This window comes from Carcharodon carcharias, chromosome 2 (genome assembly GCF_017639515.1).
Source record: "Carcharodon carcharias isolate sCarCar2 chromosome 2, sCarCar2.pri, whole genome shotgun sequence".
NCBI classification, from domain to species: domain Eukaryota; kingdom Metazoa; phylum Chordata; class Chondrichthyes; order Lamniformes; family Lamnidae; genus Carcharodon; species Carcharodon carcharias.
Window position 1 is genome coordinate 34,280,127 of NC_054468.1, and position 23,509 is coordinate 34,303,635.

Genomic DNA, 23,509 nt, shown 5'->3' on the forward strand with positions numbered 1-23,509 from the left:
GTCCAATTATATAGCACCTCCCCATATCTATGGAAGTTTGGAAGATTACGGCAAGCCCTTCCTCTATATCTGCTCCCACTTCTTTTAGCAAGCCACGCTGTAAACCATCCACCCAAACCAGGTGACTTATCCGCTCTTGGCATAGACAGCCTTTTGGGAACATCTTATCAATTTTCAGCCCATTCATTAGCTCTACTATCTCTGCTTCTATATTTTGCCAGCATCCTCTTCCTCAAAGAGTACTTGATATTGGTATTTACTGAGTATTCTAGCCATGCTCTGCAGTCCTAAGCATATATCATCCCCTTTGTCCCCAACAGACCCCATCCCATATCTTATTACCCACTTACTATTTACATACAAGTAGAAGATTTTTTCATTCCTTTTTATGTTAACCATTATTCTAACCTCATATTCTCACTTTGCCTATCTTATTTTCCTTTTCAGTTTCCCTCTCACCCTGTTGTATTTGGACTGGTTCTTGCTTGAAAATTCATCTGACATACATCATGCACCTTTTTTTGTTTCATCATATTCTCTAACTCCCTCATCATCCAAGGAGCCTGGGCTTTGGTTTGCTTACCATTTGCCCTATAATATGCCTGTCCTGTATTTGAAGCATCTCCTCCTTAAAGATCACCCATTGTTCCATTACAGTTTTGCTTGTCAATCTTAGGTTCCATTTTTTCCTGGCTATATCCCCTTTCACCCCACTGATGTCAGCCATCTTCCAATTAAGACATTCTACTTTAGATTTCCCTTGCTCTTCTCCATTATTAATCTAAACCTTATGATACAATATTCACTCTTACCTAAGTGTTACCCCCACAGATACATGGTCCACATGGCCAAGCTGATTCTCCAACAACAGTTCTGGAAATGGCTCATTCCTTGTTGGACTGAGAACGTACTGATCAAGGAAGTTCTCCTGAGCACATTTCAGATATTCCTCTCCCTCCTTACCTTCACACTAAAGCGATCCAAATTGACATTTGGATGATTGAAGTCCACCAACACCACCATTCTATAGTTCTTGCACATCTCTATGATGTTCCCGGCACATTTGCTGCTCTATCTCTCACACACTCTTGGGAGGCCTATACATCAGGGGGTCAGTGAAGATGTGGGAGCATCAAAGAAAGTAGCTGAGAATTGATTGAAATGGTACGGTCATCTATTGTGGTGAGAGAAGGGAATGTGATGAGATGAGTAATGGAGATGGGATTGCCAGGAAGGAGAAGAAGGCCTAAGACCAGATAGGAAGATGAGGTGGCAAGAGACTTAAACGTGGCGTGATTAGATGAGGAATGGTGGACAGGAAGAGAGGAAGAGATGGAGAAGGGTGATCAACCAGCACTATGGCAACCCCAAGTAAAATTGAAGGAGCCAAAAGGAGAAGACAACGACCGTGGAAGGTCTGCTCTCCCCGCACTCTGATTTATCAGCCACTTGCTGCTGCTCTCTCCAAGCCTGCTGCTGCCTCAAATCCAGTGACTTTCTGAAAAAGGCATATGACCAACTGACCACACTGCTGCCCTCCTTCACCAGCTCCAAGCTACCCTTTCTTAAAATGTATTGCTATCGCACAATTGTGTTCTAACCATTTCCTGTTTAAGAAAAAACCTTCCAGTCAAGCTTCCAGCAGGCTCATCGTACTGCAACTGCTGGTCAAAGTTGCCAACAATAAATGTGCTTTGCAGTGTATGTATTTATGTTTGACCACTAGATGGGGGCAGAAGGCTATAAATTTTACTGAGTCCGCTATGAATTGCCTTTGTATGTGCATTACATATTTTTGATTCAACACTTTTACTTTTAGATAGGGTTTAGATTACACAAATGCACCTGAAGTAAATCCACTTCCCTTGGCAGGGTGAGGTTTAAGGATCATCACTCCCGATCTACATTTTGGATTGTCTGATGTTGGAGGTGTGTTAAGGATATGGTTACTTTTCTGAGTGAACTTCCTAGCACTGTTGAACTATCCGAAAATAGTTACATTGTTTGTTTTATTGAATCCTGATTAGGAGTATATTATCTTTTAGAATAAAAAAATGAGAAGTCTGCTTGCCCTTGTTTGTCTATAGGCAAGATAATTAACAAATGAACTTCAAGCGAAGATCGTATGATCTAACATGAACTCTTCAAAACTCTGAGGCTTATCAGTTTACACTAATGATAGTGTAAAACATCATTTTACACTAATCCAAACAAAAATTAAATAAAATGGTCTGTTGTGTCGTGCTGTGAAAGGATTCCAAATATTTCTTTGTTCCATTTTTACAATGAATTCCTTCTAAAGGATTTCCAAAGCTTCTGGTTAGATTTCTTTTCATCCCACTCTTATTGAGGTTCAAATCTGAATTACCAATGACATCTATGAAGTAATTTACTTTTGAACAGAGATGCAGACTCCCACATAAGTAATTGTTAAATAGATGTTACAACACGACAACAGGCTATTGGCCCAACCTGTCTGTGTCAGTCTTTACCCTCCACAAGAGAATTATTTTGGGGAAGATTGTTTCACCTTTACTCCAGAAAGACAAAATTGACAAAACTCCCCCTGAACTAAGTGTCTCTTTCCGACTTGATCCTTCAACCTTGGGTTGTTATACACCCTAATCCGAAATGCAACAGGCATTGGTTGAACTGGTAACTTAAACATAGACGAAGGGTGCCTGTTGATAATGAACTGTTTATACTGTTGACCATGGCTCAGTGATAGCAGTCCCTCCTTTGAATTAGATGGCTGTGGGAGACTTAAGCGTTAAATCTAGGCTGATATTCCTGAGAAGAGCTAAAAACAGAACAGTTCTGTTGAAGGGTCATGAGGACTCGAAGCGTCAACTTTGTTCTTCTCCGCCGATGCTGCCAGACCTGCTGAGGTTTTCTAGGTATTTCTGTTTTTGTTTCCTGAGGAGAACACTATCCTGTTGGAGGTGCCATCTTTCAGATGTGTTAAATTACAGTCCTCAATGACCTCTTAGGTGGATGTAAAAGATCCCATGGCACTATTCGAAGGAAAGCAGAAGAGTTCTTCTGGTGTCCTGGACAACATTTATCCCTCAGTAGAACAAATTTCCTGGTCATTACCACATTGCTGTTTTGTGGGATCTCATGGTGTGCGATTTGCTGCCACGTTTCTTACCATCCAGTAGTGTCTTCAAAAATACTTAATTGGTTGGGAAGCACTTTGGGACATCTTGAGGTCTTGAAAGGTGCAATATAAATCCAAGTTCTTTATCTTCTTTCTAGGTCAGAGTTTAGTGAGAACCTGTGCTACTTCATAATGGTTGACTTATCACACTAACCACCTAACTGTCATCCAGGTACAGGTAGAGTGTAATCTCTTACTGAGACTGTGCCAGATTTCGGAGCCTGACAGTTTTTGGGGAAAAAATTCAACCCTTAATTCAATGAATAGGGTACACATGAAATCAAGAGAATAAGTTCCTTTAGAATACAAACTAAAAGTGTTTTCTATCCATCTGAGTTTCTAGCTTTTCTAGAACACCTATTTGCCAAGGAGCTTCTCCCATTTTTTTCTATTGATGAATCTGACATATTGGTTTTATTTTCTGGTAGATTTTTCTTACTTTTAGTGCAGGCTGATAAATTCCCATTCTTCTGCTTGGTTTTAACTTCTGTAGTTTCCTCTTCAATGGCACTGCTGCCTTTATCCTGACTGAAAATATTCTCCCAAGTGGGGTACCTAACTAAATATTCTACCTCATTGGGTTCTGCAGAAGTCTTTTGTTCTTCGTGGGTGAGTTCAACAGTCTCTTCCACATCTGCACTGACTTCATTCAAATCCAAATCATTTTCATCAACTGTCTCGGCCATCCCTGGGAAACGTTCAACCATCTTCACTGGCAAGGTCAGGTAAGTCAGGCTGACTCACAGGTTGTGCTGGATTTAAAGTATGGACATGTTAGTGAAGCTACCAGAAAATGAAGCTAAGCTAAACTAAGCTGCTCGGAGCACAGGAAATGTCAGGCGTGCGAAGCAGTTAACTACTTGGCACACCACTGACCGAATGCAGCAACTCCCCGAACAAGCCAGTAAGTTTTTTCACTCATTTAATAGCACTTAAAATTTTTGCATGTCATGCTTAAAAAAAAAAGTCCGGTTTTCGGGCACTGCTGGTTGTTGGATAGCTGGATTTGATGTACTGTACAGTACATGCTGTATGCTTCGAGAAAGTCTGTGGCAAGATGGTGACAAATTGACCTCATTTGTTCTGCAGAAGTCCTTTGTTCTTCCTGGGTGAGTTCAACAGTCTCTTCCACATCTGCACTGACTTCATTCAAATCCAAATCATTTTCATCAACTGTCTCGGCCATCCCTGGGAAACGTTCAGCCATCTTCACTGGCAAGGTCAGGTAAGTCAGGCTGACTCACAGGTTGTGCTGGATTTAAAGTATGGACATGTTAGTGAAGCTACCAGAAAATGAAGCTAAGCTAAACTAAGCCGCTCGGAGCACAGGAAATGTCAGGCGTGCGAAGCAGTTAACTACTTGGCACACCACTGACCGAATGCAGCAACTCCCCGAACAAGCCAGTAAGTTTTTTCACTCATTTAATAGCACTTAAAATTTTTGCACGTCATGCTTAAAAAAAAATGTCCGGTTTTCGGGCACTGCTGGTTGTTGGATAGCTAGATTTGATGTACTGTACAGTACATGCTGTATGGTTCGAGAGAGTCTGTGGCAGAATGGTGACAAATTGACCCATTAGTCTTATTTGTTTATTATCAGTGAACTCTGGGCGCATGTTTCAGGGTCAGACCAGGCCAGGAACAACCCAGGGTTTTAATTACTTCTGCTCCTCCAGGATCCACATTTAGATAAGTGTATTTTCAAAAACTGACCTTTTTAGTGGCATGTTCCAGTAGACCCTTTAAGGGCTGTTGGTGAGGCTACATGTAGACTTGGTAATCCTGAGACGCAGCAGGCTTAATCTTTCCTGATTTGATCCTAAACAGCTGTTAGGTCCCTTAGAAGCCTCGAAAGCCTGTGATCCAAGAATGACATTGGACTTTTTTCTGACGCTATTTGGGTGTGGTATGTTGGCCCCTAAAGTGGACCATATGCACTTGTTTTCCACCTGAAGATGGGCACAGCATGATCTGATTTCTAGGCCAAAGAGTTCAGTCAAACATGACCTTCCTCCTCTGAATCCATATTAACAGCAGTTTACTAATTATCATAGAGATAATTTTCAAGTTTCCTCCTGGCAATCTATTTCATTGTTGTACCTATATCGATGTTAGACTTGGTTGCTCAAGTTCACTTGATCTTCCAGCTCAATTCCCTTATAATGACTTTGAATAGGCCAGAGATCTTATAGTGTCTATTATTTCTAGTGGCCAACCTTCACCTTCTGAGAGTTAAAAGATTATTTTGTAGGTGAACACTCAATAAAAAATGTGTTCTCAGATTGACGAGTGAAATAACTTTTTTTTAATATTCATTCCTGGGATGTGGGCATTGCTGGCTAGGCCAGCATTTAATGCCCATCCCTGATTGTCCTTGAGAAGGTGGTGGGGAGCTGTCTTCTTGAACTGCTGCAGTCTCTGTTGTGAAGGTACACCCACAGTGCTGTTAGGGAGGGAGTTTGGGGATTTTGACCCAGCGACAGTGAAGGAACTATAGATTTTCAAAAATCTTGATAGCTAGTATTTCACCACAGCCGGTCAGCCAGTCAAATTTTCATATTTGCTCTCAGAATGTGGGCATCACTGCATTTATTTTCCACTCCTGGTGCTGAGATGGAGGTGTGTGAGCCCTGTCCTTGAATCGCTGCAAGTCTTGTAATGTTGACAGACCCACAGTGGTGTTAGGTAGGAAATTCTTATATACTGAGCTAATTTTTTTATTCATTCACAGGGTGTAGACTTAGCTGACAAGGCCAATATTTATTGCCCATCTCAAAGTGTCCTTGAGAATGTGGTAGCGGATTACAGTTTCTCATAATTTTTTTTTGAGTAGCTTATTCAGCCATTTCAGAGGGCAGTTAAGTGACAACTACATTGCTGTGAGTCTGGAGTCACGCATAGCTCAGGCTAGGTAAGAAGGGCAGATTTCCTTCCTTAAAGGGCATTCATGAACCAGTTAGGTTTTTATGACAATCTGGTAATTTCATGGCCACCATTACCGATAACAGTTTTTTATTCCTGATTTATTTAATTAACTGAATTTAAATTCCCTAGCTGCTGTGGTGAGATTTGAACTTGGGCTTTGGAGTATTAATTCAGGCCTCTGAATCACTGGTCCATTATGCTGTGACATCCTTAATGTCATGCGGAATGATCAAAAGAAAGGTTCCTCGGCCTTGTTTGAGCTTGAAGTCGTTAGTCTTCATGGAATCAATATTGATTACTCCCAGGACCATTCACACCTAACTTTATATTACTGTGCCCCTGTCCTGCCACCCTGCCCCCCAACTTGGACACCATCCCAAGGTGCTAGTAGTGATGACCTTGCCATTTTGACTGGGTTGAAATTGACTTACTTTTAAGGATTGATATGGTGCCTAGGCAGCCATGTCCAATTTTGGAATATTGAACTTTGTAGCAATTGTTTACAACTGGGTGGTTTGCTAAGATATGTCAGAGGGTTTTAAAGCTTAACCACATAACAGGAGACTAGAATCACATGTAAGGCAAACTGAATAGATGCAGCAGGCTTCCCTCTCTGACGAAATTTGGTGAACTGGTTGACATTTTATGATAATTTGGAAGCTTTTGTGGTTATTTTTCTAGCGTTAGCTCTCAATGTACTAAATTAATTGAATTCAACACATACCAAGATGAGATTTGAACTTATGCTCTCTGGGTTGCTTGTCCAGGTACTAGAATCACTGTGGTACTGTGCACATAAGGTGATGTCATAAGGCACAACATAAATGAAGGCATTCTTTTTCTTCAGTAATTCCAGTCCCTGCACTACACCTGTAACAAAATTAATGCAATGTGTTAATAGATTTATAACCATTCTATTAGATTCATTAAAATAAAAAATGATTGTTTTGCCTCTTGGAAATCAAAGAACGTTTTAATTTATATAAAGGCTTATTACTTTACCTTATCATAATGCTTCAGATTATAAGTTCTTTCATTATTTAGGTACTCTGTACCATTAATTCTCCATGGAAAATAATATTTTGGGATACAGTATTGGAGTAGTTTGTGAGAGCGTAGCATTCTAGAGAGGAACAGGTGACTTTGAACCTACTGTTCCCATAGCTCTCCACCACTGGCACTTTCCTAGCATCATGTTTGTGTCTTTTGTAGACTTATTGATAGAGATTGATTTCTATGATTAGTTAATAATTAGTTATGTATAGTATTAGGGTTGTAAATGATGAACTGCATGACCTTGGTCATTTTTCATTCAGCAATTCCTATGTGACAATGAGATGAATGATCATATTGATCAAGGGGGAATGTTGGCCAGGACTGCTTCCTGCTCTTTTCCAAATAGTGCCATGGAATCTTTAGCATTCACTTGAACATGACATCAGTTTAACAAATAATTCAAATAAGAGTTCTTCTGACAGTTCAGCACAGATCTACGTTTTTTTCGTGTTGATTAAAAAGTAACCTACTGAAAATTTTCTGTTTCTGGTGCTAAAAAACTGAAGGAGAGGCTGAGCTAATATCGAATCTGGTAAGGTACCAACAGTTTGGCAGATGCAATATAGGATCAAATATAGTTGATGCCTCTTCTGACAGAAAGAGACATCAAAGAGTTCTAACAAAATAGATATGAGACAACTAATAGCTATAAAATGCAGTACCAAAGCTATACAAATTTCAAACAGTTTTATCCCACAAAGATGAGAACATTACATTGCTAACAATGGTGCAAATATTTAACTGGCCAATAGGTACATTTCTAGGTCAGAGAATGTCATTAATACCTAGCCTAAGAAAATTTTCTCACCAATACATTACTGTATTAGTGGCATACAGTAGGGAGGGAGTTGCCCTGGGAGTCCTTAATATCGACTCCGGGCCCCATGAAGTCTCATGACATCAGGTCAAACATGGGCAAGGAACCTCCTGCTGATTACCACGTACCGCCCTCCCTCAGTTGATGAATCAATGCTCCTCCATGTTGAACATCACTTGGAGGAAGCACTGAGGGTGGCAAATGTACAGAATGTACCATAGATGGGGGACTTCAATGTCCATCACCAAGAGTGGCTCGGTAGCACCAGTACTGACCGAGCTCGCCAGGTAGTAACAACAGACAATAAGATGCTTGACCTCATCCTCACCAACCTGCCTGCCACAGATGCATCTGTCCATGACAGTATCGGTAGGAGTGACCACCGCACAGACGTTGTGGACACGAAGTCCTGCCTAGTACTGAGGATACCCTCCATCGTGTTGTGTGGCACTACCACCGTGCTAAATGGCATAGATTTTGAACAGATCTATCAGCTCAAGACTGGGCATCCATGAGGTACTGTGGGCCATCAGCAGCAGCAGAATTGTACTCGACCACAATCTGTAACCTCATGGTCCAGAATATCCCCTACTCTACCTTTACCATCAAGCCAGGGGGTCAACCTGGTTCAGTGAAGAATGCAGGAGGGCATGCCAGGAGCAGCACCAGGAATACCTAAAAATGAGGTGTCAATGTGGTGAAGCTATAACACAGGACCACTTGCATGCCAAACAGTGTAAGCAGCAAGTGATAGACAGAGCTAGGCGATCCCACAACCAACAGATCAGATCTAAGCTCTGCAGTCCTGCCACATCCAGTCATGAATGGTGGTGGACAATTAAACAACTCACTGGAGGAGGAAGCTCCACAAATATCCCTATCCTCAATGATGGAGGAGCACAACACAGCAGTGCAAAAGATAAGGCTGAAGCATTTGCAACAATCCATCTTGGCCTCCTCCGGAGGCTCCCAGCATCACAGATGCCAGTCTTTAGCCAATTCAATTCACTTCATGTGATATCAAGAAATGGCTGAAGGCACTGGATACTGCAAAAGCTATGGGTCCTGGACAATATTCCAGAAATAGTACTGAATACTTGTGCTTGCCACACTCCTAACTAAACTGTTCCAGTACAGGTACAACACTGGCACCTATCAAGCTATTTGGAAAATTGCCCAGGTATGTTCTGTCCACAAAAAGTAGGACAAATCCAACCAGGCCAATTACTGCCCCCATCAGTCTACTCTCCATCATCAATAAAGTAATGGAAGTGGTCATCAACAGTGCTATGAAGCGACACTTGTTTAGCAATATCCTGCTCACTGACACCCATTTTGGGTTCTGCAGAGCAACTCAGCTCCTGGCCTCATTACAGCCTTGGTTCAATGATAGACAATATAAGCTGAACTCCCAAGGTGCGGTGAGAGTGACAGTCCTTGATGTCAAGGCAGCATTTGACCGAGTGTGGCATCAAGGAACCCTAGCAAAACTTGAGTCAATAGAAATTGGGGGGAAACTCTCTACTGGTTGGAGTCATACCTAGCACAAAGGAAGATGATTGTGGTTGTTGGAGGTCAGTCATCTCAGCTCTAGGACATCACTGCAGGAGTTTCTCAGGGTAGTGTCCTCAGCCTAACCATCTTCAGCTGCTTCATCAATGACTTCCTTCTATCATAAGGTCAGAAGTGGGGATGTTCGGTGATGATTGCATAATATTCAGCACCATTTGCGACTCCTCAGATACTGAGGCAGTACATGTTCAAGTGCAGCAAGACCTGGACAATATCCAGGCTTGGGCTGACAAGTGGCAAGTAATATTCAAGCCACACAAGTGTCAGGCAATGACCATCTCCACCAAGAGTGAATTGCTCCTTGATCTTCAATGGCATTACCATCACAGAATCCCTTGCAATCAACATCCTGGGGAATTACCATTGATCAGAAAGTGAACTGAATCAGCCATATAAATACTGTGGCTGCAAGAGCAGGTCAGGGGCTAGGAATTGTGTGATGAGTAACTCATCTCCTGACTCCCAAAGCCTGTCCACTGTCTACAATGCACAAGTCAGGAGTGTTATGAAATACTCCCCACTTGCCTGGATGAGCTCCCACAAGCTGACACTGTCCAGGACAAAGCAGCCCGCTTTATTGGCACCATATCCAAACATTCACCCTCTCCAACAATGACGCACAGTAGCAGAAGTGTGTACCATCTACAAGATACACTGCACGAATTCACCAAGGCTTCTTCAATAGCACCTTCCAAACCCACGACTGCTACCATCTAGAAGGACAAGGGCACCAGATAGATGGGAACACCACCGACTGGAAGTTCTGCTCCAAGTCACTCAACCAACCTGACTTGGAAATATATCGCTATTCCTTCACTGTCGCTGGGTCAAAATCCTGGAACCCCTTCCTAACAGCACTGTGGGTGTACCTACACCATGTGGACTGCAGCAGTTCAAGAAGGCAGCTCAGCACCATCTTCTCAAGGGTATCTAGGGATAGGCATCCCAGGAATGAATTAAAAAAAATGATTGGGCACAACTCTGATCCCAGTGTTGACACCTGTACATGTACAGTTTCCAGCAGGAATTATTGGATGGTGATCAGCAGCAGCACTCGGAATGATTATCCTCCCTGCACCCGATGAGGCCAAGTGTAACCACTATTCTAGTTAGGAGTAGCATTAATTTGTGATGGTCCTGGTACTGCATATACAAGGAAGCTCTGGTTGTTATATGTAAGACAAAGATGAAAATTAATTAATGCTTTCAATTTTTGCCAAATTTAATTTGCTAAAATCCCACCTCCTCCTCCACTACTAACTTCAAAAAAAAACCTGCACAAACCTTTTTTTTTTGATCAAGTCTTTGGCCTGTCTCCCTCACACCCACCGATGTGCAACTGGCCTAGAAATATGCATATTGGTCAGCCCATCTGTCTTAATGCTGCGTGTTCTTTATGTGTAAGGTGGTTACATAAATACAAGTTGTTGCTGAAGTCAGTCGACAGGCCGCAAAAGCAGTTGCCCATCATTAATGTGGGTATCATGCACAGCTGAGGTAGCAGCATTTATGGGAAAATCGTCGTTTTATTTTGTGGCCCCAGGAAATGCATAGCAGGTGCCAACACCATGACAGAAGGAAGTTAATACTTGGGGTTGGACCTTTCAGCAGCCCAATCCTGATTCCAGCAGAAACATTAACTTCTCTCCCCCCTTCGGGTGATAGGCTTGTTATTCCAGTTTTAAGGCTTGAGACCACTTTCTCCTGAGCGGGCTGCTCCTGGAATGCGCGACAGGTGCCAGTCCGCATGCGCATTCCCTCCGCTCCCGGTGCGGGGGGAGGAACGGGGGGGACGGCAGTCCGCATGCGCACTGATACCAGTGCCAGAGGGCACGAGTCGACAGCCCGCATGCGCATTGCCGCCGCTGCCGGCCCCTCGGGGCAGGAACTGGAAACCCGCATGCGCCTTGCTGCCGCTGCCAGTGCCGGAGAGCTGGAGGAGCCGGTAGCGCGCGCGCGCGCGCGCGCGCTGTCGCTCCGGTACCGGAGAGCAGGAGGAGCCGGCAGTTGAGTGCTCGGTGCCGGAGTTTGCAGTAGCAGCAGCAGCAGCAGCCACAACAAAAACAATAAACAGACGCGGCTTGGGCCCATTTGGAGAGAATGAGCCTGAGGAGCAGGTGAGTATTGGGATCTTCCTTTGTTGCAGTGCAAATACACCTTGACCCGGGTCCGTGTTCTGTCACCGCAGCCACTGTGTCGGGCATCGAGGGCTATTTAAAGTTGGCAGCACCAACTTACAGGGCCTGTCCCAGCAACTAGTGGGTGGCTTCGCTGACAGTGGAGTTCTTTGTTGGTCGGGTACCTGGAAAAGTCTAATAATTCTACAGCTCACACGCATTTCCACTGATTTTCTTTTGGTACTTTGTAAGATTTTACGTTTCTTTTTTGGCAACATCATTTTAATTAATGTTTTTGGTCAAGGATGATGTGATTTGTATATTTAGGCTGGCAATCGCTTATTTGTGACTTTTACTGTTGTATAGCTGTTTAAGTTTTATTTTGAGATTTTTTTCCCCAGTGGTGTGTGTGCAATTTCTCCGATATTATCCGCCAATCCTGTTGTTTTTTTATTAATGTGTGGTATATTGAAAGAAATGGTATCAGTGCTCTGGTTGCCTTTATGAATCCAGTAGCTTCGTTAGGAGCAAATCAGTGACTGCAGCTCTCCTGACATATTACCAGGTTTGAATCGAAAACCTGTAGACAATTGTATGATGAATGATCACATAGTTATGCCCCAGAAGTGCCTACTTACCCATGTTTCACATCTGTAATTATGCACAAGCAATCTAACATGCAAGAGAAAGTGGGCAGAGGGGTGATTTTTTTGTTATGCACCGAGTTGTTGGGGTCTGGAACACACTGCCTGAAAGCAGATTCAATAGTAACTTTTAAAAGGGAATTGGATATATTCTTAAATGGAAAATATTGCAGAACTGTGGGGTCTAAGCAGGGAAATGGCCTTTATTTTTAAAGAATGTGGGTGTCAGTGACTAGTGAGGATCTAGCTATTGCCCCTTGACGTTCATTGGCATTACCATCATGGAAACTCCCACTATCAACATCCTGGGGGTTCCCGTTGACTGGAAACTGAACTGGACTGGCCATATAAATCCTGTGGCTACAAGAGCAGGTCATAGGCTAGGAATTGTGTGACGGGTAAGTCACCTTCTGACTCCCCAAAGCCTGTCCACCACCTACGAGGCACATGCCAGGAGTGTGCGGGAATATTCCCCACTTGCCTGGATGAGTGCAGCTCCCATAACACTTAAGAAGCTTGACATCATCCAGGACAAAGCAGCCCGCTTGATTGGCACCACATACACAAACATTCACTCCTTCCAACACCGGCGAACAGTACCAGCAGTGTGCCATCTGCAAGATTCACTGCACGAATTCACCAAGGCTCCTTTGACAGCACCTTCCAAACCAAACAACCAGTACCATCTAAAAGGACAAGGGCAGCCGATGGGTGGGAACACGCCTACCTGGAAGTTCCCCTCCAAGTCACTCACCATCTTGACTTGGAAATATATCGTCGTTCCTTCACTGCTGGGTCAAAATCATGGAACTCCCTTCCTAACAGCACTGTGGGTGTACCTACACCACATGGACTGCAGCGGTTTAAGAAGGCAGCTCAGCACCATCTTCTCAAGGGCGACTAGGGATGGGCAATAAATGCTGGCCACAAATGAATTTTAAAAAAAACTGCAGGAATATATCGATGGACTGGTCAAGTGGGCAAAAAAGTGGCAAATGGAATTCAACCCAGAGTAGTGTGAGGTGATCCATTTGGGGAGGTCAAACAAGGCAAAGGATTGCACAATAAATGGGAGGATACTGAGGGGTGCAGAGGAAGTGAGGGATTTTGGAGTCAATGCTCACAGTATCCTGAAGCTAGCAGGACAGGTTGAAAAGGCGTTTAAGAAGGCTAACAGAATCCTTTCATTTATTAGTTGAGGCATAGAATAAAAGAGCAGGGGGGTTATGCTGCAATTATGCAAAACATTAGTCAGGCCACAACTTCAGTATTGAGTGCAGTTCTGGTCACCTCATTACAGAAATTATCTAATTGCATTAAAGAGGGTACAGAGGAGATGTACAATGATGTTGCCAGATTTGAGGAAAGATTGGATAGGCTGGGGGTTGTTCTCTTTGGAACCCAGGAGGCTGAGGGGTGATTTGATTGAGATGTACAAAATTGTGAGGGACCTGGATAGAGTGGATGGGAAGGCCCTATTTACTTTAGCAGAGAGGTCAGTGACTAGGGGACATCGATTTTAAAGTGATTGGTAGAAAGATTAGAGGGGAGATGAGGAATTTTTTTCACCCAGAGGGTTGTGGGTGTCCGGAACGGGAAGTAGAGGCAGAAACCCTCAACCTTATTTAAAAAGTGTCTGGATATTCTCCTCAAGTGCTGTAACCTGCAGGACTCCAGACTAAATGCTGGAAAAGTGGGATTAGGCTTGGTGACTTGTTTTTTGGCTGGCTGAGATGATGGGCCAAGTGGCCTCTTTCTGTGCCATGAACTTTCTATGATTCTATGTGGTGTAGATAAGTGCCCAGTGCTGTTAGTGAGGGAGTTCTGGGATTTTTACCCAGTGACATAGTTCCAAGTCAGGATGGGGAACTTGGAGGGGAACTTGCAGGTGCTGGTGTTTCCATGCAACTGCTGCCCTTGTCCTTCTAGGTGGTGGAGATTGCTGGTTTGGAAGGTACTGTTGATGGGGCCTTAGTGAGTTGCTGCAGTGCATCATGTAAATGGTGTACACTGCTGTCACAGTGTATGAATGCTTAAGGTGCTGGATGGATCAAGTGGGCTGCTTTGTCTTGGATGGTGTTGAGCTTCTTGAATGTTGTTGGAGCTGCACTCATCCAGGCAAATGGATCGTATTCCATCACATTCCTGACTTGTGCCTTGTAGATGGTGGACAAACTTTGGAGTCAGGAGGTGAGTTAATCGCTGCAGAATTCCAGCCTCTGACCTGCTGTTGTAGGCACAGTATTAATCTAAAATAAAAGCAAAAACTGTGGATGCTGGAAATCCAAAACAAAAACAAAAATACCTGGAAAAACTCAGCAGGTCTGGCAGCATCTACGGAGAGGAGCACAGTTAATGTTTCAAGACCGAATGACCGTTCAACAGAACTAAGTAAAAATAGAAGAGAGGTGAAATATAAGCTAGCATAAGGGGGGGAAGAAGAAGAGCTAGATAGAGGGCCAGTGATAGGTGGAGATAACCAAAAGATGTCACAGACAAAAGGACAAAGAGGTGTTGAAGCTGGTGATATTATCTAAAGGAATGTGCTAATTAAGGATAGAAAGCAGGACAAGCAAGGTACAGATAGCCCTAGTGGGTGTTTTTTCAATAATTTATTTAGATTTTTCTTTTCCCACCTACTTCCATTATTTTAAGTGTATTTCCATCCATTGTTTTATCTCTACCTTTTAGCCTATTTCGATTCCTTCACCCCACCCCACCCCCACTAGGGCTATCTGTACCTTGCTCGTCCTGCTTTCTACCCTTAATTAGCACATTCCTTTAGATAATATCACCACCTTCAACACCTCTTTGTCCTTTTGTCTGTAACATCTTTTGGTTATCTCCACCTATCACTGGTCCTCTATCCAGCTCTTCTTTTCACCCCCCCCACCCCCCCTTAAACCAGCTTATATTTCACCTCTCTTCTATTTTTACTTAGTTCTGTTGAAGGGTCATTCGGACTCGAAACGTTAACTGTGCTCCTCTCCATAGATGCTGCCAGACCTACAGTATTTATCTAGTTGGCCTGGTTCCGTTTCTGGTCAATGGTATTCCCCAGGATGTTGATAGTCAGGGATTCAGCGATGGTAGTGCCTTTGAATGTCATAAGAAGATAGTTAGATTCTCTCTTTTTGGAGATGGTCATTACCTGGCACTTGTGTTACTTGCTGATTATCAGCCCAAGCTTTCTGGGGTGTATGATTCTATCATCTGCCCTTTTCATCAGAATTAGAATACTCCAATAGATGCCACTATAGCAGATACAATGTGTCTTTTAACTAATTTATTTTGGCGGGTTCCTGAAGTATCCCTGAAACTCCGTACATAGAAAAAGCCATTTGTTAAAAGTGGCTATCTCTACTTAGATATAGGAAGGTTAAGCGATGGGTAAGACCACAGAAATCAAGCAATAAATAGTTGCTGGTGTAAATAATAGTTTGGGTGGTGCATTTGTGTACACATTTCACAATGGCACAACATGCAAACTCTTTAAATAGCGAGGTTGTGAGTCTGGCATGCACTTTAAGAGTTATTAATTGAAGCAGAAACCATATCAACATTGAAGAACAGCTTTGGAAGGGAATTGAAGGAAAGGAGGATCCAGACATATGGGAACAGGGTGGGCACATGGAATGTGGACTACGGCTCATGTGAAGGATAAACATCAACATCGGCTGTTTGGCCAAACACAGGCTTTGTGCATTGTAGTTTCCAATTAATTCTGTGTAATCCGTGCTTTAAAAAATCTTCATGTTGCTCCGATACAGTTACACTTCATAGCTGAAATCCAATTCAAAGTTGATTAGCTCAGATAAACCTTTTGAGCCAGTGCAATTTTGAAGTTATACTTTTAATTTTCATTGTTTTTAAAAGAAATAAAATAGGAAAGTCTGGAAATGCTCAGCAGGTCAGGCAGTATCTGTGAGGAGAGAAACAGAGTTAATGTTTTGGGTCATGGCCTTGCTTTTGAACAACTAAATCTTCTGCAGAGATTCTGTATTCTAGTAAGAGCAGGCAACATTTGGAAATGAGTGCTTTCTGAAATACTTTTATTCTTTTATGTACTGTAGTATGCTGTGAATGTGAATATCTTGGAAAAACTCTGGTTGCTGAAGAGCTTTTCAAGGCTCCAGAATCAATATTTTTCTGCACTTTCTCACCCTTCCACAATAAATGATTGCTGCTGTAAAAACAAAAAGCGAAAAAAAATTTGCTCCTGGAAATCTGAAACAAAAACATCAAATGATGGAAATGCTTAACAGTTCAGGCAGCAGTGGCAAAAAGAGCAGACCCAGTTAACGTTTTGGCCCTTCTTTAAAACTAATTTTGGATAAGAGTCTGCACCCAAAACATTATCTAGCTTTCTGCAGATACTGTCTAAACCCATTAAGTGTTTCCAGCATTTTCTGTTTTTATTTTAAGGTTGCTAACATGTTTGCACTTCCATACAATGTTTTATGTGGCAACGAGTAGAATATTTATAAGACAAATTCCAAAGTGTAAAGGCCTGTTTCTACCACCACATACTGTGCAGGCATACCCGATGAACAATTCACCATCCCTTCCTCTTACTCAGAAGGTTGTGCATTCAGGTCCCAGTCTAGAAGCTTGAGTACAAAATCTAGGCTGATACTGTACTTCATTGCTGCACTTGAGTGAATGCATAAACTTGTAGTATAATAGCACAGTTGGTACAATCAGCAAACCAACTGAATGTGAAGGAAAATTACAGTTTAGTTTTAATTTTTCAAAAACAGTTCAAGTAAACTGCTGATAGCCATTGACTATGTGATATAAACAAAATACGTCTGTGGACTTGAGCCATGTGTACCAGGAAGGTTTTGGCTTCAGTCCATGATCTTATTTGGGGCGGGGGTTATAATTGACATTGGCGGCCCTTAGCTAGGGAGGGACAAACTCGGCTGTAATTCCCACTTTTGATTTTCATCCAGTGTTTCTTTTGGCAAGTTTGTATCAGTGAACTTGATTTGACTGTTAGGGTCCGGTTGTCTGCCACATTCACTTGTCCTTGCTTACAACTGAAGAACAGGTGAGGTTTCCAAAGGTTTCTTCAAAGACTTTCCAAGTTAGGACAGCTCAATTCAAAGTGTTAAGTTGGGCATCCTTAGATATGTAGCCCGCCTGAATCACTGACTTCAGGGAAAGAGGGGGAATAGTAAGATTGCGGGTAAATTTGTATATAGAAAATGAAACGAGAATAGTGTATTCAGGAATTATGACAATCGAGAGAGCTAAGCTGAACTTGTATGTATTGCCTCTTGGACTCTGAAAGTCCCTGATATGTAAATTTTTAAAAAGCATTTTGTATGTTTGCTACACTGATGATTGCGTTTATATCTACCAGATTATTTCATACAGGACGGCACTGTGTGATTGTGAGGAGGACAGTGGAGAATTTAAAAATGCCCCCTGCTTGAACATGGTGATTTATAGTGGGGCCACCTGGCAGAATTGGAGGATTTCACAAAACATAACATAAAATTTTTGCTGCTCTTGAATTCCATACTTGAATAGGAGTGATTTAATGTAGGCTGTTGAAATGTAATGAAGCACATTCATGTGCTGTTTGCTGATACTTTCTGACTCATTTTCATTAGGTATTTCAGAGAATAATAAAAACGAAACAAGAGGCAGCCTTGTCACCGGGCAGGCACAATGCAAAGCCTCCAATGTATGTCGTAATTTTCCTGGCATTATTTTTCTGATTCAGCTTTTACTTTGTGCAGTAGATAATATCTCTTATCTGGTGTGTGCAGACACACATGCAAAAAGGCTGAATCTGAAAAATAAGTTACTGGTAGAGTCCATGAATTTTTCTCAGTCACTGATTTGGTCAGTTTGTGGGTATTTTGTTTTGTGTTGCTACCATGAGAATAAATAATTTGTCTGAAAGTAAGAATAAATTATGAATTCTAACTGGCAGGAAATGTTGACTTCCTTAACCTTTGCAATCGAGCTAGTGCAGCAAGTGAAGACAGGCATTTACTGATCATTATAACAGGCAGCAGATGCATGAAAACCACCACCACCAGCAAGTTCCCCTCCAAGCCACACCATCTGGACTTGGAAATATATTGTCGTTTGTTCACTGCTGCTGGGTCAAAAACCAGTAACGCCCATCTTAACAGCGGGTGTACCTACAGCACATAGAATGCAGTGGTTCAAATAGGCAACTCTTCACCATCACAGACATAATTAGGAATGGGGATAAATGCTGATCTTGCCAATGACGCTCACATCCCATGAAACCATTAAAAAAAAATTGAGAGTTTCTGATGTTCCAACATTAATGTTCTGGTACTGCATATACAAGGAAGCTCCGAGTGCCATATATAAGACAAAGATGAAAACTAATTGTTGTGAACAAAGGAGGAGATGGGCAACAGTAATTTGCATTTCTGTAGTGCCTTTACTGTGATAAAAATTCCCCAAGGTGTTTTGCCAATAAGCACAACTCAGGTGCTTCAGTCTCATTGCGAGGAGGCCCCTTCATTAAGATAGTTTTGTCTTCAGGCTCTCTACACTCTAGTCCGCTGTGTTGGTGCATTGACATCCATTGGTTCAAAGTAGGCCTCAGGCTTTCAAATTCAGTAGTTCAGGGAGCTTCAGTCTAACGTGCATCAACATTGCAGCTACTAATTTGTCCTTTCTTGGGATATTCAGGCAATGGCTCTGCAGTACTGCTTGGCGCTTGGAATATTGCCCTGTATCAACGCAAGATGATAGGGAATCCAGCTTGTCACACAGTTATCACCCAGTAGCTTCAGAGAAATTGGGAAGCACCGCAGAATGGGGTGAATCGCCAGACGAGTGTTTGTTCAAGCCCAGTACTTTGCCAGCATCAGTTTATTAGAAGTTTAAGAAAGACCATAAATTAACTTTCTCATTCTAAGTATGTCTTGAGTTCTTCAGTGTTTCGTCAGAACTACACTTCTCTCCATGCAGTATGCCATCTTTTCTGATCTCACCACATGGAAATCAAGGAGAAACAGTTTACAGTGGGATGAATGTTGACCAGGATACTGGGAGCAATTGCTAATTTTTAATCACTTCATTAATATAGTAGGTGTTCTTGTTTCAGCTCTCTGTAGATTTTCTGACTAGTACAGCAATGAACTATAAATCTTCATAGAGTTATTATAATTTATTGAAGACATAATGATATATGCTAATTGTATAATTAGCATTCCTATCACATAAATGATACTTTGAAGCTATTACACACAATAATCTAATCAAAACATTCAGATGATGCCATAAATTGTTGAGATAAGTGATTTACAACTTCTTTGTGAGCCATGAAGTGACTGAGCTAATCTTTACTCATAAAGTTAGATTACAGTGATGAGCTTCAACTTATTGTCTCTTATTGTTTCTGATAAACACAGCTTCACTCTTACATGTAGGGGTTTATTCTGTTCCTGATCATTGTATCCCAAGCTACTTCACTGATATCTCTATTGACATATGGAAAAATATTTGCGGTTGATTATAAGGAAATTCTGTATCCAGCATATTTATAAATGATCTAAACTGTGACATTTTCCTGTCTTAAATCTTAGTATAGCTGCATATCAATTGTATGGATTGGGCCATGGGAATCTTTCGCTATACATCATCTGTCATGGTAATTCCTGTTAGTAAGAAAAAAAAGCAATGGTAGGTCTCTAAATTTTTTAATATTTGAGGCATAACACACTCTGGAATACATTTCAAGACAGTAACACATTGGGATTGAACTAAAAAGCAGGCCTGGTTTTGCTTTTGTGATTCTGTAACCGACCCAAATTGTCAATGCATTACTGTCATGTAACAATACACTGCACACTCCGTGTTATCCAACACATAGTGGAGTTCAGTACACAGTTCTTGGAAAGAATTTCGGAAGTAATTGTAAAATTAAAATAAGGTAACTGCTTGCATCTTTTCCAGGAATCAAGAATCAAATTAGAGATGGTCACTACCAAAACCCAAGTTAGAGATGGAAGAGAAATATGGAAATATACTTAATGTAAAGAGCTGTGGAGTAATGTTTGTTTTTTTCCAGTTATTATTTCCTTTGATTTTTTTACTCTTTTAATAATTTTATTCACTTAATAATCTGTATTGTAAGTTGGAGGCAGTGACTCTTATCTCAGAGCTAATTAAATATTGACTCAATGAGAGTGCTATTTGTAGGTGATATTGTATCTCTGTAGCAGGGTGGCCAATCGTTGTATCAGACACGGCTTGAAGTAGCTACAATTGAGTCGATAATCCTGCCAGGTTAGCAAATCTGTTACTTCTGCAAAAATCTTATTGGATTATCACATGAAAGAGCAATCAACCAATAGCAACAATACTTGTGCAAAAGTAGTAGTTTATGATTGTCAACGAGTAGCAAACCTGTATTGTGTATTGTAAGCTGTAAAACTCCATGTTTTATTGTACCATTTGAAGGGAAATAATGACAGCTATGCTGAAAATATCACAAATACATAGAACATTGCACTGCAGAAGATGTCTATCTGGTATAAAATTAAATTATGTGGTGCAAGGCATTAGGGAGTGGTAACTAGCTGGTGTTTGGGAGCTATTTTTATACTTGGTACAACTAGGTAGCACTTTGAATATGAAACAAATGCCTCTCTAATTCTAGGTTTCTTTAGTTAAGTATTATATGTCTTGTATGATGCAAAGAATTGTGCAGTGACAGTCGGGGGATCTTAGGATTAATAAACTTTTAAAATTTTGCTGGTCTTAAGTTGGCCATGTACAAAATATTTTCCCAGTTTCTGTGTTTTTATTTGTGTTTGCTGCAATAGCATGACTGAATTATGGAAGATTTCTAGTAGCATGACTGAATTATGGAAGATTTCTAGGTTCTTTGGAAACAGTGCTTGGTGAGCCCAAACAAAGAATGGGAAAATTAGCCAAACTTCCTGTTCCCAATTACTGCCCAACGGCTCTTGCTGGAAAGTGCATTTCATAGTCATAGAGTTATACAGCACAAAAACAGGCCTTTTGGCCCAACGTGTCCGTGCCGGCTATCAAGCACCTATCTATTCTAATCCCATTTTCCAGCACTTGGCCCGTAGCCCTGTATTCTATGGCATTTCATGTGCTCATCTAAATACTCAAATGTTGTGAGGGTTCCTGCCTCTACCACCCCCTCAGGTAGTGTACTCCAGATTCCAATCACCCTCTGGGTGAAATTTTTTTTCCTCAAATCCCCTCTAAACCTTCTGCCCCTTACCTTAAATCTATGCTCCCCTGGTTATTGACATCTCTGCTAAGGGGAAAATTTTCTTCCTCTCTACCCTATTTATGCCCCCCATAATTTAGTATACCTCTATCAGGTCCCCCTTCAGCCTTCTCTGCTCTAAGGTAAACAACCCTAGCCTATCCAGTCTCTCTTCATAGCGTCTGTGTTGGATCAGGATGAGAGACAATGGGGCTTGATTGTAATGCCCCGAAAGTTGACAAATTTCCCGGGATACCTCTGAGAAACAGCAACTTGGAAGAAATACCAGAAAGCTACTAGCATCAGCTATAAAACAACCCCCCATCATTTCAGGTCCTTTCACTCTCTTCTTTTGCTGTTTCTGGCCCCTCACTTTCTTTCATTCTCCCTTCTCACGTTTCTCACACTTATACAGCTCAGATTCTTGCCACATCAGGGGTCTTTTCTTGAACGGTTGTCTTGAGGTTGACACATACTAATTCACATCAATGTTGAAAAAAATAATAAAACTGAATATCATATATAATACCTGACTGTAAAGCAACAATTGTAGCGGTAAAATGGCCACTTGCCTAAATGCTTCAAGGCAAAGAGTATGCAGACATGCCAACTCTCCTGAATACATTGTGGGAGTTGTGATTTATGGGTAAATTATGCCTCTCTTGAGATCTTGCCAAAGTACTCTGAAATCTTGGGGATTTCCCTGCACGCCATTGCTAAAAGATCAGGTGGGGCTGGCAACAGAATTGGGAAACTGGCAGTAGTCATGTGAGAGAATCTGCAACTGTACTAAAATGGAGGCCCAGGGGAGAGAAAGTAAGCACAAGCTGGCAGCTGCTGCGAGTGGTGTGTGCTCTTGAAGTCAGGTGGGAGTGGGGTTAACAGGGAGGTTGGAGCTCCAGGTCAGTTCCCATGTCTCCCGTGTTATTGTGTCTTCCCCGGGTGTGATCTCCTCTCTTGATGGCATTCTATAATGTGGTTCCATGGGTGCGAGCAGCTGCCTTGTAAATTGCCCAAGACCCCATTCTTCAGCTGCATATAGAGTGTGACTGGCTACTTGACGTTTAGAGTTCTTCATATCTGAGCTGGATTTTATAAACTAATTTCTGTTTCTAGGAGGTGTTATTGAGTAGTAACCAGGAGCTGGAATCCTGTGTGTTTTGTTTTAATTTCTCTTGCCAGGGGTTCTGAAGTCAGTTGTGATGTTCTTGCTGCTGCCTGGCCAAGATGATATAAAGATCTGAGTTTAGGAAACTTCCTAATCTTTGTGTGTCAGCAGTTCACCATGCAGGACATTTACAATAATGACAATTTGAATTCATATGAGGCCTTTAATGTCAGAAAAATATCCTACAAGTGGGGGCTGGGAGAAGGGGAAAGAAAAGGTAAAAGGAATGAAGATGTGGATCATCAGCTATTGTGAGTGTTAGGAGACATGACCAAAAGTTTGGTTGAAAAGGTGAGACTTCAGAAGGTTTTTTAAAGGTGAAGAAGTGGAAGAGTTTATGGAGGCAACATCATAAAGTACTACATGCACATTATCAGTGAGTCCTGCAGATTGTTTGAGAAAACGAAGCAGCCATGGGGTGGTGGAGTTGCAGAGGGAGTGAAGGCTGCAAGTTGTCTTGGCGTGAAGTAGTGAATTATTTACAGATTATTCAGTTGTCCAGGCCAGGATGGCCCTGGACTCTTCTCCTGTTTTCTGGGTGTAGCCAGATAGCGTAAGGGTCCTCAGTGAAGAGGAAAAGACAAACAGTTTCTGTTCCCAAATTACTCTCTTGTGATCTCCATCAGGAAGTGCATACAGGCATGGGTTTGTATGTAGAGAGTGGGTGAAAATGTGAAGGTTGTGCTCTTCTCTGATGCCTTTCATGGTTGAATAGCTGACTGAATGGCTACTTGGATAAAATACTAGCTGAACTATTACTCCATAAAGAGGCGATGCCTAAAATTAGAACGTGGGTGGTGGGA

General features: G+C 41.9%; 1 protein-coding gene across 7 annotated transcripts in view; it reads left to right on the forward strand.

Annotated features, from left to right (window-relative positions):
• The first annotated feature begins 11,456 nt into the window (after positions 1 to 11,456).
• The window catches only part of tnk2b (tyrosine kinase, non-receptor, 2b), a 259,122-nt gene continuing 247,069 nt past the window's right edge, over positions 11,457 to 23,509 (forward strand). For 2 of the 7 annotated variants that reach the window (XM_041216342.1, XM_041216333.1), the window contains exon 1: positions 22,952 to 22,997. In XM_041216342.1, the coding sequence (XP_041072276.1) occupies positions 22,974 to 22,997 (24 nt within the window). In that variant the 5' untranslated portion in view covers positions 22,952 to 22,973. Of the gene's footprint in view, positions 11,648 to 22,950; positions 22,998 to 23,509 lie in introns of those variants that run through there. The other 5 variants (XM_041216325.1, XM_041216316.1, XM_041216361.1 and 2 more) reach the window with 5 other exon arrangements.